Source organism: Schistocerca piceifrons, chromosome 3 (assembly GCF_021461385.2).
Source record: "Schistocerca piceifrons isolate TAMUIC-IGC-003096 chromosome 3, iqSchPice1.1, whole genome shotgun sequence".
In the NCBI taxonomy this organism is placed as follows: Eukaryota; Metazoa; Arthropoda; class Insecta; order Orthoptera; family Acrididae; genus Schistocerca; species Schistocerca piceifrons.
The window spans coordinates 549,106,823-549,127,275 of NC_060140.1; the positions used below are offsets into that span (position 1 = coordinate 549,106,823).

At 38.6% G+C, this 20,453-nt stretch overlaps 1 protein-coding gene across 1 annotated transcript in view; it reads right to left on the reverse strand.

Annotated features, from left to right (window-relative positions):
• LOC124787696 (protein cueball) overlaps positions 1-20,453 on the reverse strand; it is a 155,802-nt gene that overhangs the window by 928 nt on the left and 134,421 nt on the right. Inside the window, exons 2-7 of the mRNA XM_047254525.1 lie at positions 19,324-19,533; positions 16,458-16,638; positions 15,861-16,361; positions 14,195-14,650; positions 5,998-6,322; positions 1-2,058 (exon numbers count right to left, since the gene is read on the reverse strand). The exon at positions 1-2,058 is cut by the window's left edge and continues 928 nt beyond it. Of these exons, the coding sequence (XP_047110481.1) occupies positions 1,939-2,058; positions 5,998-6,322; positions 14,195-14,650; positions 15,861-16,361; positions 16,458-16,638; positions 19,324-19,533 (1,793 nt within the window). The 3' untranslated portion in view covers positions 1-1,938. The remainder of the gene's footprint in view (positions 2,059-5,997; positions 6,323-14,194; positions 14,651-15,860; positions 16,362-16,457; positions 16,639-19,323; positions 19,534-20,453) is intronic.

Consider the following 20,453-nt stretch of genomic DNA (forward strand, 5'->3'; position numbering starts at 1 on the left):
TGTGAAGAGACAATATAGGATATTCTGGTGCCAATCTTAAGCAACATACCTTGTTTACACTTCAAGATAAAAAAGTAATATAATTTTTGCAATGTACTTTTCGAACATAAAAATTGTCCAGAACAAGAAGAAAAGAAGCATATGAGCCATGTTTTCAGTCCAAGGCAACTGTAATTCCAATTTTCATACAGTGCTCAGCATGAGACGTTAAGTGGTGTGGAAAATATAATAACGCATATTTTAAACCAGAAAGTACATTTTAGTGGCATGCTGTGCTGTAATGAACATTAAAAACTGTGTTGTATTAGTTATTTGAAATTTTTGTTTAAATAATGATGTTAGGTAAAGAACTCTCACAATACAGTAATACATTTGGTACACAACAGCACAAGCACTCTTATGTCATTCAATAATCTTTGCCAATTTTAGTGCTTCAGTAGTGTTATAAGCAGGTTGTTTTTATTCTTTCTGTCACCCAAAATGTTTGAAATTTGCTACTCATTTCTACGTGGTTAACTCCTACGACCCATACAATTTTAACAGCAATGTTCTGAACAAAAATAAAAGACTATCCAACTTGTTCTAAAACAGATTAAAAATGTTTTTAGAGTCAAAACAATTGCAATCCAACATTGACTCTTGCATTCAGTAATCCATTTTTAGAATGACACCATGTCAACATTACTATTTCATTTAGTCTTAAGTTCATGCAAATTCTGAAAATCCTCCAAAGCCAATGGTACTTTATTTCCCATATCACTATACCAATTTTATTTTTGTTCTAATTTCAAAGTCTTGGCAACATTTCTTGAAGCTACTTGTTCAACCGACTTGCACTCATTGGACAAAAATACAATGTGATAAATGTACACTATCTGTCAACTATAACAGGTCTGTACTTTATTCCTATGGCTGAACAACGGAAATGATAAATTGTGGCATGGCTCACACTCATAAAAAAAAAAGTATGGTAAAGTTAACGTTCATCATCTTTCACATAGGCTCAATGTCTTTTCATCTGCTGCACACAAATTTCTGTCCTTAAAATTTGTATCAAAGGTATGTAAAATTTCTTAAAAATAATGATGAAGAGAAGACTTAATGACACTAAATTAAAAACTGATATCAGGTGTGTAAGTACAAAACCATATACTCCAGTCATCCAGAACTGGATGAAATAATGATCACATAGGTTTTAAGTTCCTGTTTGTTAAGGTGCAACTCTTGTGTTGCACTCTTACTCACAGTAACCCACAACTTGGCTGAGTTTTACATTAATAATACTGGAAAATACTACAGATTTTTTTTTACTGTAGTAAATGAACAAATCAAGGTACAGTGGTATTTTTAAGCTTTTTAGTTTCTATGGATAACTTTTTCGCAACTAGAATCCCTGAAACTAATATTCCGCATTATGTATTTCACTGTCCAGAGTGAAGTAATACATATATCCAGCTGGTTAAATGGACTTCTACATTCTGCTTATAAAAATGTAGAGAAAACACACATAACTGTAAAATAGTTGTTAGCTGCCTTAAGTGCAGTATTATCCAGTTAATATTTGCAAAAACTGTACACTCCTAATATAGGACTTTCTGCAAATGAGTTACTCCTCTCCCAGTGTAAATTATAATTACAAGAAAATAAATTAATTAATTCAGTAACTATATCTGAATTATATTATCACACACTGAGACACAAAGTAACTCTTCATAATCTCACCTCAGACGCAACAGGGAACACAATGTGTCAGCATTTCTGAGAAATGCAAAGCAGCAACATGAATCACTGTCCCAAATAGGAAAAACTGTTCTATGTCACAGAAACAAACATATACCAACATGCATAGCTGTGAGGCGAAGTTAGTCATAACTGTTTTCCTGCATTTCATTCTTCTTTGACAATCATATATTCAGTGTTCTTCATTGGAAAAGTCACTTAATATAAACTGTTCTCACTTGAGGCACCAGTAGATGCTCCTTCCATGCTCACAAGTAGGTTTCTCTTCTCATCTTTTGTCGGACTTTTGCCTGCTCGAAGTTTTGGCTCATAGCATGGCTGAAACCAAAATTTTATGTTACAAAATACTTCCTGATCATGCTACACAAATCAACACAATATTACACTATGTTATGTTCTATAAAATTCTGATGGTTACAGATTATTATTTAAATGTAAAAACAATAAGTTTCTTCACACACTTACCTAAAACTTTTCAGAGATGTTACAGAGAGTGAGCTACTGAGTCTGTTTTTGTGAAGGATAAGAGGCATGGGAGTTAGGTTAATTTCAAATTAAAATTAATATTTGCACATCTGAGAAGAGTAAGGTTTTCCAAATGAAATGAGAAAGTTTCAGAAATTGTAAGTCACCTGCTTAATGGCAGTGTGGTGTGGTGGTAAAGTGAGCAAGTGCTGGACTATAAATACAAAGCTCTAAGGTTCAGTCCTCAGTCTCTCCCCTGTAAATTCTATGTGTGTAAAATGCCAAGCTGGATCATGAGTCGCAGTTCACATTGAACAGTAGGGCCCCCTAAATGGGCCAAATGAAGTTAGTGGAAGGTAAGGGTACACCATCTTCAACAGGACTATGTAAGTAAGGCATTGTGGCATTGAACCAACAATAGGGTTGATGACAGCTTCATGTTTTTCTCATGAGAAACCAGTACTACATACTCCAAGCATGTCACTAACTCCAAGCAACAACTACACGTTCATCATGAAAGCTAACAGGAAAATAGTATTTTGTACCATTTCCAGCAAATAAAGTGACAGTATCACCCTGTCCATTCTCAGTTATCAAAATGAGAAAGAGGGAGCAAAAGAAATAAACAAAAAAGTGAAAATGGCCTGAAGTGCATTTGTTAAACTGATTGTGATTTTCAGAATTAAGTCTCAGGTGCCATTATGTATGAAATGTCTATTACTAGTTTTAATTAACTATGAATAGGTATTTCATCATGAGCTGTCTACAGCTGTAACTTACAGGTTAGGAATTTTTTTGTCATTAATACACCATTTTCAGTTTCAATTTCTGATAGTAAGACAGATTCAACTGATTTTAGGAATTAATAGGGCAGAAATGGAAACAAACAAATGAGTCAGGGTACAGAGGGTAGTGGATGATATAATTATGTCTGTAATGAAATGAATGGACATGGATGGGACATGTGGCCAGGGGAATGGACAAAGGAATCACTTTGCTGGTTTGTAAGAGATGTCAAAGTACTGAGAAAACTAAATACTGGAAGTTGTACAGATGACATTGCTGGATATGCAGGAGCAACATGTTTGTTGAATTTGAATCAACCACATCATCATCATTTTTCCGCAACCAAGATATAATGTTGGCTATACCCTAGCCTACTACATGTTACTTCTGGTTTGCTCAGGGGTACACCTGGTGTATGAAGTGATTTTACAATATTTTAAGCACAATATGGGCAGTTCTGGAACAGTACTGTATGCTTTTCCCCACTGTATTTATTTTATACTGCTGTTATGGATAGAGCACTCTCCAAATAATATTATATTGATCCTAGGGCACCACTCAATCTTAATGCTCAAATCCTTATGTTTAGATTTCCTCCATGCCACATTATCATTACTGTTCCCATAATGTGAGGGAGACACTGATCAACTTGGTTGACATACAATGATGTCAGGCTTATTATCTGCTAATATTTGATTGGACTGTGTTGTTCATGCAGGATAATGTTAAATTCAGCTGTCTTGATGTTTTATGGGTAAGGTTGTCCCATTTCTTGGAGAGATTTGCTACTCTTACAGCTCTTCAAATGAATGGGCAATCGTATCTTCTTGTGCCTCTTGAGGTACTCCTTTACCAAGACAGGACAGGCTGATATTATGTGGCTTGTGATCCAAGAGTGAAAAGTAAACAGATGAGAATTATCTGAAAGAAGCAACTACAAATATTCGTAACACATTTCAGAGCTACAGCTCTATTTTCAATAAATACAGTGACTGAGTGTTAGACATGCTTCGGATTATCATTTATTTGGCCATGAACTGTCCATCTACTGCATTGATGAAAAACTTGCACACTACTTGAGAGTAAGAGCAAATGTCATTTCCATCAATGCAGAAGATGAGCTTGGCCAAATGAAGGTGATGAACTTAAGCAGATGTAACATCCGAAAACATCAATGTACTTCTTCAAAACAGAGTTTCAGCTCTGGAACCTGTTGGACATTAACAGTAAATTCAAAATACTGTGACTGAAGACAGTGTACTACTAGTCAAATATACCCAACCTTCTTCCATTCTTCCTAACTGATGGAGAGATTTTCTCAACCTCAAATATTTTTACTAATTACACATGGCCATTAATTATATGTGTATGGAAGTCAAATTATCTGCAATGTTGACATAACTCTTCTTACATTGCTCATACTGACCTCTGTCCTCGTTTATTTTGTTGTTCTGCTGTTGTGGTCCTATAAATGTTTGATCCTAATTCCTCCATTTTTCTTCCTTTTGTTGCAGATAGAACAAGGCCACTCCATTAGAAGTTTGCACCAAGGAGGAACAACAGGCAGTGATGTGGTTTTTGTGATTGGAAGGTGTATCAGGGGCTGCAATCTGCTAAAGGCTTTCAGCACAATACAGGATTGTGTCTTGCCACAACAGAATGTCTACAAATGGATTGCAAAATTCAAAAATGGTCACAAAACTGTTATGTGAAGGAGGGCGCTGGATGACCATCCACAACCACATTGAGCGAGCATGTGACAATTCCGATGGTCAGATGAGTGACTACTGATAAAGTGGCACTTTGTCTAGAAGTTAGTTGTGGTTCTTTCTACAAATTCATCCACAACAGACTTTGGTTTCATGAAATCTGTGCAAGATGGGTCCTGAAAGAACTCACGGTGTTGCATAAATAAATGTGCTAGACATCTGCCAAAACATTTGGATCGCTATGTTTTTAGTAAAGGCTTTTTAGACAAAACCATCACTGGTTACTGAATATGGAACCCCTATTATGAGGCAGAGTGTAATCATCAGAGCATGGAATGGGAACACTGACAATTGCCTAGCAGGAAAAAGTTCAAAACCCAACCATCCACAGGAAAACTGATGCTTACCGTGTTTTGGAACTCTTAAGTCTCAGTATTGGAACATTATTATGAGAGTGGAAGAACAACAAACAGTATGCATTACAGTGATATGTTTACGGACAGGCTAAAGCCTGCAATTTGAAGCAAATGGCAAGGACTAATATCAAAAGATTATGTACTGTTGCATCATGATGCCCATCCACATACTACTGCCACCACTGCTAAATGCTCTGGAAACATATTTGAAGTAATGGCTCATCCTATGTATAATCCTGATCTTGCCACTCCCAACTACCTCTTGTTTGGTCCACTCAAAGAAACATTAAGGTGCCACTGATTCACCACAGACCAAGAAGTGAAGAACCCAGAGCATGTATGGCTCACTGCTCATCTGAAAACCACCTTTTCTGAGAGCGTGAAGAAGCTTGTGCAACAATGGACCAGATGTGTTTAAAAGCAAGGAGGCTATAATCAAAAATGTTAACATGTGTTTCGTATTTGTGTTGCAATAAAAGGTGCAACTACAATGCGGCTAAATTTTGACTTGCTCTCATAAATGCCACTGATTATTTTATGATTATTGTACAATTGTCCAGAGAAACAGTAATAAAAGTAGATATATAATAAGAGGTTATCACAAACTGCCTTTACTTGCTGCATGTACGGAGCATGCAGATTCCCTAGTTTGATGAATGAGATGTAAAAATGGAAATCAAATTGCACACAGAAATGAAATGCCACTAAATTGGTGTTAAGCTGAATGAAAATTAATAGTAGATCCTATAGGTATATTGTACTTGAAGAAGTATGCTGGAAATTGAGATTTTTGAAGAGTACTTTTGCAAAAGGAAAGAAGTATTTGTTTCCACTAATGTGTTTCCAGCTTCTCAATGTAATGATAATAGCACAATACTCACAGTTTCACAAATATTCATGTTACAGCAGTTCTCAATTGTGATCTCACACTGTTCGCCCGTGCTCTGCCCAGAAGGTCGTCTGTCTGGCAGTTCTTGCTGACGTGCCTTCTTGTTGACTATAATTCTCTTCCTCAGGCGAGGTTGCTTATTTAGAATTGACATTCTTCTCAGTGCCACGCCGAGGAAAATAAGAAGAGCTATCACTGAACAGCCTAATGCAATACAGGCAATAAGCAGTGCCGCTGTCTGCGGTTCAGGTTGTACTGTGTGTTCTGCCGTTCTTGGTAGGGAGTTGTTTGTCATAGCTTCATACACATCAGAACAGCTGTAAACAAAATAAAATAAGTATAATACTACAGGCACAACAAAAGTTCAAAAATGTTCAAATGTGTGTGAAATCTTATTGGACTTAACTGATAAGGTCATCAGTCCCTAAGCTCACACACTACTTAACCTAACTATTTACATTCCTACATTATCAGTCCAGCATAGTCTCTAACCTGGTGCAATGTAATAAAGTCGCTAATGGCAGCGAGTGTTAATGGGATCTCTCAAAATCCATCTCCTCCATCCAAGCTGGGTAATATCAGCCTGGTAAGAACATCAGCTTACAGCACATAAGAATGGGAACACTTAGTAATATTGACAACTGACACTGAGGAGATGGTTGCAGAAAGGAAACTCTTGATCTAGCGGTTTAGTGAGGGGGAGAAAACTGGGGAAATAAATCTCAGATTGTGCTACGGACTGTCAACCACGTAGAACTGAAGAATTAAATCGGATTAGGACTCCGTAAATGCAAACGTTTAGTCATGCTGAATTTGTTAGTTAAGAGGATAATAACTTTATAGGAGCAAGGTACAGAACAAGCAAAGTTCATGCCCCACCAGCAGGATGCTCAAGGAGATGCAGTTGAATTTCTGAGTAGTATAGAAGAGCATATTGATTGTGGAAATATAACTGTAGTAGGCTATTTTACTGCATTTCATTAAACAATATTCCTAGTATCCATCAAAATTTCACAAACAGACCAAGGAACCAAGGTTCCAAACAAGTGACAGTGTGCAAAGGAACTTTTTTTTTGCTAGATAATCAATGTGCGTGCTTTTTTACCTGTTGACATACTGAAACAACTATTTCAACATTAAAATATTTTAATAACATTAAAGAGTCCTTTGAAAGAGGACTAAAGTGGAGACATTTGCGAAAATTTGCAGTATAGGTTTTTACAAAAAATGAGTGGGGGCACATGCCACATGTGAAGATCACAGCACTGTGCAAATTCTGTCCTACTCTAGGTTCCCATGGCAACACAGGTGAAACTACACTCTTCAGAAGTGTCTGCCTTCATATTAAAATCATTTCCCACACTATTTATGAAACAAAATTTTACTCTAATCTTAAAAAAATGTATTATCTCTTTACTTTCCCTTTGAAATAACAGTAAGTAAAGTACATTACTAAGTTTACATAAGACCACTGTAGTTTCTGTACATCACAATAAAGGAGGTAACAAACATTAACTACATGACAAAATATACACCTCCACTGAGAACCCATGGAACAATAACTAAATACATTTATGGTACTAACTGATCTGCAAATAAGTTACGCTAATGCAGAGCATAACATAAAACTGGCACAAGAAAGAGACATGGAGACAGGGTGTAGTGGATTCTATCATATGAAAATCCTACATTGTACCTAATTTCATTCTGAGGTAACATTCACAGATTATGTCACTGACACAGTATGTACATTGTCGAGGGATACATTGTCGAGGGATACATTGGCATTCAGGCTGCACGGATAGAAGATGTGCAGAGAATGTGAGATTTTAACAGTACTAACAGCTCTGTTGTTCCATTACAGATAACAGACAGTGGCCGGTCAAATATTTACCAATGAAAACTGCCGAACAACCATATGTTGTTAAAAGTTATTTTATTTTGACAACCTGTTTTGGCATCTCAATAAAGCTATCTTCAGGTCCCCACACACTCCATGAATAGACCATCAGATACATTGATACTTGCAAAAAAGGAGTAATCAACATATGGATTCCATGGATTTGTTTTAGGAATGTTAATATAAACACTCCTGCAATGAATTCAAGGAATCTGATAGTCACGAGCATGGCTGAACTATGTTGTTTCAGGAGTTTCAAAATTTCTTTCCTTTTTTTCAGTTTAAACATTCATCAATATGGACACACAAAAATTTAAAGTTTCCAGCCTAGTTATTTTTTCTTGGTATGTGTTACACTTATCACTGACATAGTTACCTCTAGACGTGCAGAACTGTATACAAGTATGTTGTGTCCCTTTGAATATGAGAGTGAGCCCATTTGCAGAAAACCACTCAACCATACTTTTAAGAACATTATTTACCGTTTCTTCTGTTGCTGCACCTATGTTTAGAGTTCATTAAAATACTAGTATCATCCACAAAAATAACTAATTCTGCTTCTTGTATACCAGATGGAATGATTTATATGCACGAGACACAACAAAGGACCTAAAATTGTGCTTTGTGCAACACTATGAGCGTTTTCTCCCAGTCAGAAGTATCTCCCCTGCTTACACTGATTGAATTAGTAAGTATAAATTACTGCATTCTTTTGATTAGATATGACATTATCCCATGATTGGCTATACCATCAATAAAACCACAGTTCATCCAGAAAATACTGAGAGTCAAATGCCTGATACAGAACACGAGTCAAATGCATGAGATAGTGCATACAAAATACCTGCTGGTGCAATTTTGTTACTCAGTGCTTGTAAAATCTGGTAACTGAATGAGTAAATAGCACTCTCAGCTGAGCAACTCATCTGAAATCCAAACTGTGATTTACTGAGGGTAATATTGTTGCTCAAATGGGTTACTGTTCTAGAAAACAGGACCAACTCAAACCTTTTCGAAAATGATGTCAATAGTGAAAAGGGTCAGTAGTTATTGAAATCTCTATTTCCTTTCCTACAGGGGTGGGGTTAACAATAGCATACTTCAATCTCTCTGTACAAATTCTCTTAGTTAGTCATGCATTACATTTTTGAGATAAGACAGTGCTTATTATATTGGAACTAGTTTTTAGTTTTCTCGAAACACAATCAAATTCAGATGAGGATTTCTTTATCAGAGAATATTTAATTTTCTCAGTTTCAGAAGGACAAGTCAGTGTGTCATTCTAATCATTGAATTTCATGCAAGTTGCCTGTTCAACATACTCTTTGTTTCTCTCTTTAATTGCTCTTCCCTATATTTTCTATTGCATTTAAGAAATGATTATTAAATGTAACTACTACCTGGTGCTGATCACTTATAGCCTTTCCATTTAAACTAACACTGATGTTACCCTGTTCTGTGGCTCGTTGTCTTGTCTCTTGTTTTACTGCATTTTATATCATGTTCAGTCTTGTCAGACTTAAAAAGTCAAAGAACATGCACATTATGTCAGAAATTGTTAATTGTTTTTCTCAGTAACATTGAGCATTTTTTGTAGAGTGGAACTACTGCAGGATCACTAGTTTCCCTTCCCCTTTCAAAAGATACTTTAGTCACTCTAGTAATCCAGTTTTTTTTTATATGGTGTTTAATGTCCTTTCTGATTAGCTTACATGGAATGCTATTTTCAATAATGATATGAATTTATCACGGAATAGACTAAAATTTTATGTCAGCATTTGGTTCACTCTTAATTTCATACTAGGGTGTGTCTTGCCAATCTTAAAAGTATCTATTTTGGAGTCCTTAATTATTGCAGCCGATTTCCACTGAGGAGTATGAATAATGTAAGACACTATCTTACTTGTGAATTTTAAAATTTTCCCGGCGAATTGACTGTTCAAAACAAATTTCGGGCTTGCAGCCGGTCGTCATTCAATACTTCACACGATATTTCAACTGGGCACCTGCCAGTCATCTTCAGGTGAGCCATCACAGACTGGCGGAAACGTCCTCCGTTCCGCAATATATAGCGTACTGTAACTATTCTGCGCATGCGTCGAAAACTTGATAGTTGAACCACACTGCCCGCCGGCAGCGCCCTCGCTGGTGGAATAGCGGAACTCAGTCGCCCTCTGCGTTGCTGGTAGCCGCTGTCACGGTTTAACAAATTTTCCACCAGTCGTATTTCTACGGATTCTTTAATAATGGAGTCCCAGAATGATGTTGCTGTGGACAAAATCATTGTTTTCTCATACTCCATTGAATGTCCAGTAGAAATACAATGTTCAGCAATAGCGGACTTGTTTGGCTGCAAAAGGCGGGTGTAACGTGTATGTTCAGTGCAGCATTCTTTCACAGTGCGTGTGGTTTGACCTATGTAAGCCATACAACACTGGCACGGTATCCTGTAAATTCCAGCCTTTCATAGTAACAGATTGTCCTTAACTGATCCCACAAGGTTCGCAATCTTCGATGGTGGGCGGAAAACCACTTTTACCTGAAATTTTCGGAGGATTCTTCCTATTTTAAACGAAGTGTTGCCAACGAATGGAAGAATAGCTAAAGATTGTTCCGGAAGATTACCAGGTGTTGGCATCTGGAAAAGGCGGTTCAGATGGCAGACTCGAGGGACACAAGATTATCAGTGGTAGAGCGACTCTGGCAGAAGCCACCCTGACATGGAGCCAGTAGGCTATATGACTCCAGGACCCAACCCAACCACCGACGCACCATACGTTCCAGCATCCTACAGAGAACTGACAGCTATCCACATCAAGCAGATTTTTACCGGGCTTTAGTACTGGAATGATGATGCTCTCCCACTACTGCGATGCCATCGCAGCAGATCTGGTTGAAGATGATGATGATGATGATGGAGATGGAGATGGAGATGATGGAGATGGAGATGATGGAGATGGAGATGATGGAGATGGAGATGATGGAGATGGAGATGATGGAGATGGAGATGATGGAGATGGAGATGATGGAGATGGAGATGATGGAGATGGAGATGATGGAGATGGAGATGATGGAGATGGAGATGATGGAGATGGAGATGATGGAGATGGAGATGATGGAGATGGAGATGATGATGATGATGATGGAGATATTGCTTTTAGTCACACGAGAGATGTTTAGTCATCTGACTGTGGATCCGATCTGGACCAGAAACTGTGTCGGGGCAATGTGCAAGGACGCTGAGGAGCTCCCACTCTGTTATGGGGTTCACTGTGGCATGTAGTGAAAGAGAGGACTTCCTTTTCCATCCACTGTTTGAGGGTGCGAAAGGCTGGGGGATAGTTCTCCAACGCAGAGGCTTAACCAAAGTGCTCAGCAATCTTGTTTGGGTTGGTAGAGAGCACACCATTGATGTTAACACCAGGGACACCTGTTGGGGTCTCGTACCCAGAAAGATGTCTGATCGTTATCCAGACTTGGGAAGGTGATGTATGTCACCCAATGGTCGACACGTACTTCTCTCAACACGCCTGTTTCCGTCATTTTATAAGCAGGCAAATGCAGGCAAGGAGCCTCTTAAAGGCTATTAGGTGCTCTAAGGAAGGGTGCCACTTATGTCACTGTAGAGCTTGCCGATGCTCTGTAATTGCCTCAGTGACTTGCGGCGACCACCAAGGACTGTCTTTCGCCGGGAGCACCCTAGAGCAGTGGATCCCAACAGGTGGTCCACGGACCCCCAGGGGTCTGCAAACTATGGCAGAGGTGTCCGTAAGATGCTATTAGAATAAAAAATATATTTCGTATGATAACAGATTTTTTTGTTTTGGCTGCTCAATATTTTTTCAATAACAAGTATGTCAATGTTTTTTCTAAGTACCAAAAATAGAAAACGTATAAAGAGACTCTTAATTTGGCTTTTTTAGGTACTTGATACTGTGATGTGACAAGGTACCAATCAGGCTTGATGAGGGGGTCCTCGAGAAAATTTTGTTGGGAACCCCTGCCCTAGAGAACGAGGGATCGTGTTTTCCGCTGCAGAAATTATAGTTGTAGTGACCTGCTCAATCACGGCATCGATGGCACCATGTGGGGGAGATTCAATGGTGACAGCACAGGTGAAGGCTACCCAGTCTGCCTGATTTAAAGCCGATCTGGGTATACGTCCATGGGCATGACACCAGGGGAGTGACAGGAAGATGGGGAAGGGTCACTACCACACAGGTTGTCGGGTTCTCTCCAGTGGATGGATGGCCAAGTAACTGCCATGAGCTACACTGAAATGTGACAGCCCCAGTGTTTAAGAGGCAGAGGTCGAGGCCGGACGAAACGAACACCTCCATGCTCTAAATTGGCGCGCAGCTCGTTATCCGCAAAAGAAGGTCCCTATGGAAAATAAAACCCTGGACCATATTTAAACTCTTATGGGGTGTGATGGTAACTGAAACATCCCCTATCTTGTCACAAGCAAGCAACCTTCGTGACTGGGCAGAGGATACTGTTTTTATCAATACTGACTCGGACCGCATTTTGGACAAGCCCTCCACCTCCCCAAACTTGTCCTCTAAATACTCTACAAAAAACTGAGGTTTCATCGAGACAAAGGAGACCCCATCAGCTCTTGTACATACAAGGTACCGGAGCGAATAAGGTACGCTGGCCATCCTTAGCCTGGCGTTCCTCCCATGGTGTGGCCAGAGAGGGGAATAATTTAGGATCATACTTCCTTGCATTGTACTGAGACTTTGAACACTTAGAGACTGCTGGCATTTGATCGATCACAAGCAAGTGATGACATGGTACGCTTCATCGCACGTCATCCGCCCTGATGCCACCCACTCCGACCATGGGCCCTCCCAAGGGAGCTACCCAGCCACAGGATGGCCATTGCCCCAGGGTGACAGGCATCTACTCCTTGGCATAAGTGGGGATTTAACTGTGCAGGCATCAGCAGAGCAATCCCTGTGTAGTCAGGGGGCTACAATCAACAGGGTACATGGCGGGCCCACCACAACGGACTGGCTGCTGTGCTGGATGTGAGGAGCAAAGGATTCCACAGTCACCGTCGGTGCAGAAAACAACACTGCATAGTGGGTGGAGGAAAACGTACCCAGGAAGGTGTCCTCGCCCAAGAGATGGAGGATGAGCGGGACTGCAATGCCACTACAAGAAAGTGGGCCAAAGATGTCAATGCACAATGGACACAATGCACCGTAGAAGGTGCCCTTCCCAGTTGGCTCGCTCTTTCGGAAAATTTTGAAAAATGGAGGTCAAACCCTACAGGGGACCATCACATAAAGGTCAAAAGGTGAGAGACTTCTTCTAGTCACCTCTTACAACAAGCAGGAATACCTCGGGCCTGTTCTAACCCCTGGGCCCACAGAGGGAAATAGTATATGAATAAAGATTGACTTTGTAAGTAAAAGCTGAATACTTCTTGAGTGGTCATTGTAAATACTCTCATACCTGACTGACACCATTCGCAAATAAGTGGAATATAAGAAATTTTTTTGGCTAGTAGAAAATATATGGGGAAACTCCAGTACCAACCTGCGCTTAGAAAACCAACAAAATCTATGTTCCAGAGAAGCTGTTGAGGCAGCAACACCCTGCCAATCATTATTGATGAATGTGTTCAATTTGTCCGCACTACACAATGTGTCATCGATTTGTTTGTTTAACTTGCCATATGATGGTGAAACTAAATTTAGCTGTAGATGGATTTTTGAATAAGAGTATTAATTCTGTCCATGCATTACAGTAATAGTGTTGGAAGTGATGGTGGCAAATGCAATCAGTAGTGAATAAACTGGAGCCAATTCTCAGTAACATTATTGTCAGGAAACATTGAGAAAGACTCACACATCCAAGTTCTACCAGATCTCTGACAATTTGGTCCTACAATCACACTTCCATGTGAGCTATAGAGACCAGACATTTGAAGGTGATGGCTGTCTCCAATCCAAATATCTTCAAGAATGTAATAACAGAAAATGAACTGAATTGAGAGCCTGCAGTAAAACACAATGATTTATGTGAAACAGCAAAATTTGTAAGTCTGCAGGCTATTGTGGCTGTAGTCATTGAAAGTAAAATCATCTAGGTTGTTAAGAAGCATATTGTTCCTCTTCAACTTCTTCTTACAGGACTGATGTTTTGACTCGTCTGCTAACCATGGAGATCCTGAAGTACAAGATCCTGCTATTCTCTAACACCACCTAGACAAAAGTATCCAGTATCTACTTAGCAGATAAATAAGAGTAATTCATTTTTCCTTCTTACAAATACTTACTCGCAGTGGTGCAACTCCTCCATCACTCCTAATCCAACAAATACATCTTCCTGTCGGCAGTAGAGGTGACAGTATTCACGGAACAGGATCACATCTTCAGTACATCTGTTGCCACTGAAGCGTCCACTAGGGCAATGGCATGAAGGGGCTTTTATTGTGTCATTCCAGTAACAAGTTCCACCATTCATGCAGTATCCGTTACAGAGATCAGTTTCACAGCGATCTCCACCAAAACCTGCCATACACAAGCATTTTGGCCAACCTGTATATGCTTCAGCTGAACATGTTCCATGAACACAGTAATTGTGACAGAGTGGGAGTTCACATCTTGCACCTGTGTACCCCACTGGACATTTACATGCTGGCACAGAGTTCTCATTATTTGCTGATACTATGCCATCATTCAGACAGTAACTCCCATCTGTAGGCCATGTTGAAGGCACTAGCATTACATTCCTACAATAAATAAATTTTAAAAAGTAAACATTAAAAAATGTAGCTCATCAAAATAAAGGTAAATTGCATCAAACACATGTGCAAATATGAAAGCCATAAATTAAAATACTGAATCAAGCCATTATATCAAAGTGAGAAAAACCTAATCTAATTAATCAGAGGAGGAGGAGGAGATTAGTGTTTAACGTCCCGTCGACAACGAGGTCATTAGAGACGGAGCGCAAGCTCGGGTTAGGGAAGGATGGGGAAGGAAATCGGCCGTGCCCTTTCAAAGGAACCATCCCGGCATTTGCCTGAAGCGATTTAGGGAAATCACGGAAAACCTAAATCAGGATGGCCGGAGACGGGATTGAACCGTCATCCTCCCGAATGAGAGTCCAGTGTGCTAACCACTGCGCCACCTCGCTCGGTCAATTAATCAGATTACTCAACTTTAAGAGTGGTGTGGTTTACATTGAATGTCATACCAACATACTGTTAAACATTGTTTTAAAAAATATTTATAGAGGGCAAAGGGGTATCTAAGACCTGGCTAAAGGGTAGTCCTGGCCAGTGGCTGGTCCACAGATTTGACAAATAATACAGAATGAATGAGCATTCCTCAATGTGGAAGCAAAAACTAAATTCACCAGCTTAGTTCCTCTGCCTCATTTGGAGGGCCTTCGACATCTTTGAAATTTATAATGTTAGACCATTCAATTAATTTAGACTCTCTGCTGACAATGGAAAACTTTGTTTACAATATATTTCTGCCAGTTTATCTTTTTTACCTCCATGCATACAGTAAAAAAAGATGATAAGTGAAAAATAAATGAGTGAACAATGTGTAAGGCATGTTATTTTCTCATTAATATGGTGATCTAAATAAAAAATATAAATTTCACTAAAATAATATGGAAGAATTCTTCCTAAATCAATTACAGTTGTTCAGCCTTGAGGAAGTTGTGGTCTACACAAATTGTAACAAAGAACAAATTACTCTGTTCACTACAATACCACTATTGCTGCAATGCAGTTTAGTATTAAAGCATTGGTACTCTTTTCTTACTTCAACATTATTCATCCACATTACTGCCATTAACACACATTTTTACTGAATGAATAAAAAAAAATATTTGAAATTTCTGTTCCAGTAAATGCAAACAAACAGTATATTATAAATTTTGATTCAAGAACTTAATGTTATCAAATAGTTCTCAATTGCACCTACCTTTCCGTAGTTGCAGTTGTCTGTAAAGTTGTGATTTCAGTATCAGGTGTAACCCATGGCAAAATTTCTTTACTTGGGTTGTTTGCATAACATGATGAAACTACTACCGATGTTAAACCTTTCAAAATTTTATGGCCACCCCATCGCTGTACTGTCCATGGGTTCAAACCCTTGGGATCCATCGTTCGAAGGCTCAAAAGTCTGCCATCTGCTTTATCTATCCAGAAAAGCCTTCCATGAGCAACTGTCATGGTGCGTGGTTCATCGTAGGAGCCTTTGTACAAGAGTTCTCTACCTGTTCCATCTAAATTGCTTCGTTCAATCTGAAAAGCATCACCTTCAGTATCATCACACCAAAATAGCTTTCTTGTTTGCCAGTCAACAGCTATACCCATTGGGTTAAAAAGATTCTCTTTTATTAGTATTTCTCTGTGAAAATAATCAAGCCTTGTTCTCTCAATTGTAGAATTTCTATATTCAGTGTTGGTCCAATACAGGTAGCTGGAAAAGAAAGAGAGAAGCCTTGTATCACAGAATGACATAAATAAATCTACAAGATGTTAAAATTTACCATAGTGAGGTGGCTGATTATCTTACCGGCCACAGCTATCTACAGTAATTCCTTGTAGCGTAACATTCTCAAACTGATGGAGAACTCTGCCACTACTAGTCTGCCAGGCATGTTTATACCACATTAAAGCACCCTTTTTTCCTGTTGTCCAGTATATGGCATCAGTCACATTGGAATATGCAACACCCATTATTTTAGTAGCTGGTTCTGTAATACAGCAGAGTGAATTACACAACCTCTCATCACAGGCTAACAACTAATATACCATTGAACAACATTCCTTTTTTTGTGGTTTCTTTTTTTAATTGTAAAGCCTGTCATAGTTTTAAGCTTTTAATATAGCACATGATAATTACAGTGATGACACACAGAATGATAATCTCAAGCCAAAGCACACTGGAACTGGGAAAGGCCTCTTGATTTCTAGCTATAGTGGTTTGACCATTACGTTCCCAATGTAGCCAAATTAATTTTGCCTAGTTCTTATGGAATTTTATTGTTCTAATTTTATGCCTGATTAACAACTGCCGAAAATAGCTGGTTGATTGTGAATTATGTAAGCAGGCATGTGTCCTATCATCTGAATGGTTTTGTTGTTTTCAGATTGGGGGTATTGCAGCTTTTGCAGTCCCATCATTTCAGTTATGTCACTACAGTCTGATGTTATGCAGTCGATGATCACAAATCTCCTGAAGATGTATGACTAGATCGGAGACATGGTTCCACAGGTGGAACCTATGAATTCATGTATCAACGGGATCAAATGTTGCACATGTGGAAGTTGTGCTGAGGTGGATGTTGTATAACTTTTTTAACTGGTTACCATTTTTTCACTGATGGTCAGGTACCACATGCCTTTAATTTAGATGATACAACATTTTGGTGTAGATTCCTCCAGATAATATCCTAGTTTATCCAGGGAGAGTGTTCCCTTAATTTTTTTCCCCTTCATTGTTGTTAAAAAGTCTTGTTAAGAAATTCTGTGTACTGTGGCTCTTGTTTATGTAGCTGAACTCTTAAAAATCCGACTTAATAAATTTTAAAGCTCTTCGTATTACTGTTATTTTGAAGAGCAACTCCATGCTTACTAGCTCCCATTTGTTGATTAAGGTTTCCAAATACTATGGTCCCCACTCCGCACACTTTCATGCAATTTTTGCCCCTCATGGTTGGGAGTGTTAAGGCGTCTTGATGCACTTAAAACTCTTTCTCCTCATAGTAACCACCACAGCACTCATTTAATGTTGTCTGCTATGGCAACAGGTACTGAAAGCATCCATGCTAAGTAATTCAGTTTCAGTATTACCTAGTTTTTTAGTGTTTGCATTGCCTATGGCAGTACGATTTCATGTTGGAATTTGGTGTTTACATATTGTTGGGTACTGATTACCCCCCCCCCCCCCACACACACACACACACACACACACACACACACACACACACACACACACACACACACACACACACACACACACACACACACACACACACATTTTGTGGCAGGTGTACTATGCGACTGAAGTTGCTACAAATGGCAACAAGGAGTTTTTTCATTTATTTAGCAGAGCACCCATTGCTACAGTAAAATTGCTGACTAAGCAATGCATTAAAATTAGATCCTCCAGTGATGATACAGTATCCTGCATGTCATCGGCGTATGTTGCATAATATGTCCTGATGTTTCTTATAGTCACACCACATGATGTGGCCGTGATGTCTGTTAAGAGGGGCTCTGCAGCAATGGCATTTGAGCCATTGAGAGTGGGCATTCTTACTGGCTTGAATGCTCAGTTTCAAGAGACAAGTTTAAGTTTCTTTTGTTTCTTTCAATGATCTCCATACTTTTTGGTCTTGCGCATTTTATGTATGGTTTCGCAGATATTTTTATTGCTTATGGCAACATATGTCTTCTCAAAGTTATAAGTAAACTGTAACCCTTGCTCTGTGTATAGGCATTAATTATATCAGGGAGATTGCTAATGACAGATATTACACTTTGGCCAGCATGTTGCTGTGTTGATATTCACCAAAATTCTTTAATACTAGTTGTATTCATAGTTTGACCTTTTAGTCAGCATGTAAGAGAGTGATGGGGCTCATTTTATTAGTATTCTCGCTGTTATCCTTCTTATGCAGTGGCATGAGGATGCCATCTTTTACTGAAGAGCTGTATTTTCTGCATCCCACCTTTTTTTTTCTTTTTTTCTGAAGGCTTTTGACCTAGGATATTGTTTGATTCTCCCTGATTTCAAATTTAGCTATGCATGTCCTTCATTGTAAAACAGTACTGTAGTGGCCTTTGCTTCATGAAGACCAAACACTAAGTTTATGTCATTTCCACATCTAGTTGGTTGTCCCACAAGAAACTGACATTGAGCTTTCAAAGCCCTCAACTACAAAAAGTTTCCACATCGGAAGTTTACATAGGTCTAACAGGCTTAATGATTGTAGACATTAATTTCATCATTCATTACATGTTCCTGGAGGCATTTTCAGAGAAATTCTACCCATTCTACTTGCAGAGTACGTAGTCACCAAAGTATAAGTCAAACACTCTCCTGAAATTTTTGCCACATTCCATGACAACGGAAGTCTTGGACATGTCATTTGGGCTTGTTGCATTGATTTATGTTTTGAATTTGAACATTAACACCTATCACAGAGTTAAAATCACTCCAAACAATGATTTCCATTAAAAGAATCTTTCAGCTGTTTAAACACTCCACATGTACATTTATTATCTACTAAACAGTTCTATGATAATGATCAACAGAGATTAAAATCATTTTGACATATGCTAGCACCATTAAATTTCCCAGACATTTGCTAAACTAAGTGAGTAGCTGCATATTTCCAATAGAAGGAACAAATTATGTAAGAAACCCAACTTACCAGAAATAATCATTTTTGGTACTTGTTCTGGAATCCCAATTTTGTAGCTGTAAATGTAAGAGTCTTTTCCCTTCTTATCCACAACATAAATTTCATCACGTTGATTGTACGATAATTCCTGGACACTGTTAAATCCCCCATCACTAATTCTTGTTTCATTGCCTCCAATGATTAAGAACTGGATTTTACTGTCCACAGCAACAGCAAGATCTGTGGAAGAAATGAGGTTTAAAGTCAACTTCTGAAATGACACAACACACATTATCATATTTAATCTTCAGCTCTATATACTTTAAAAGCAGTGCCTTCTCTCTCTCTCTCTCTCAAAATAATTAAATTATTTGGTGGAATGAAATCAGGCTGTAATTAGAGGTGATCTGCTCATCTTTGCTTTACTTAAGTGTTAAACTACAGAATTATCTTCTGGCAGACTTCAATATGCAAATTTATTGAATGAATCCAAGGGAAGTCCAGGTTTTAATTGGCCTATGAGTTTGTCATTCCTTATGCATGCATTTTTCACTAATTGGTATCAAGGGCAGAACCAGGGTGAATTGGGTAAATTAATGCATCTGTATTTGGTTCCCTATAAACATGTGCAATGTTCCCACATAGATATAGATCAAGGGTCAGAACTCTCTGGACGGCAGCATCCTTGTTTTTGTAAAATGTGGATAAAATTCATTATTTCAGAATATTTTCATGACAGCAAGACGGAGCAAAACAAATAAATTCATTTACAAGAGCAGTATTTTGGTTCAGCTGTGTTTTACTGTTTTGTTTTATCTATTCTACCAAATAAAGCCAAGATGGTGTTTAACACCGTTATCAAAAATTTTAAAATTTCTTGAACTACTTAATTCAGATATTCATGCAATGCTCTTATAACCATTCAGACAGACATATGTCACATATGTTTTTGAACAGTGATGTACAGGTTTTCTATTACAACCAACTGTGAGAAAGAAGACGCTGTTCCACACTGTGCTATAAGAATGTGCAGTTTCATTTCCTTTCTTCACAGTCAGTTTTAACAGGAAATGTTGTTGTTGTTGTGGTCTTCAGTCCTGAGACTGGTTTGATGCAGCTCTAAATGCCACTCTATCCTGTGCAAGCTTTTTCATCTCCCA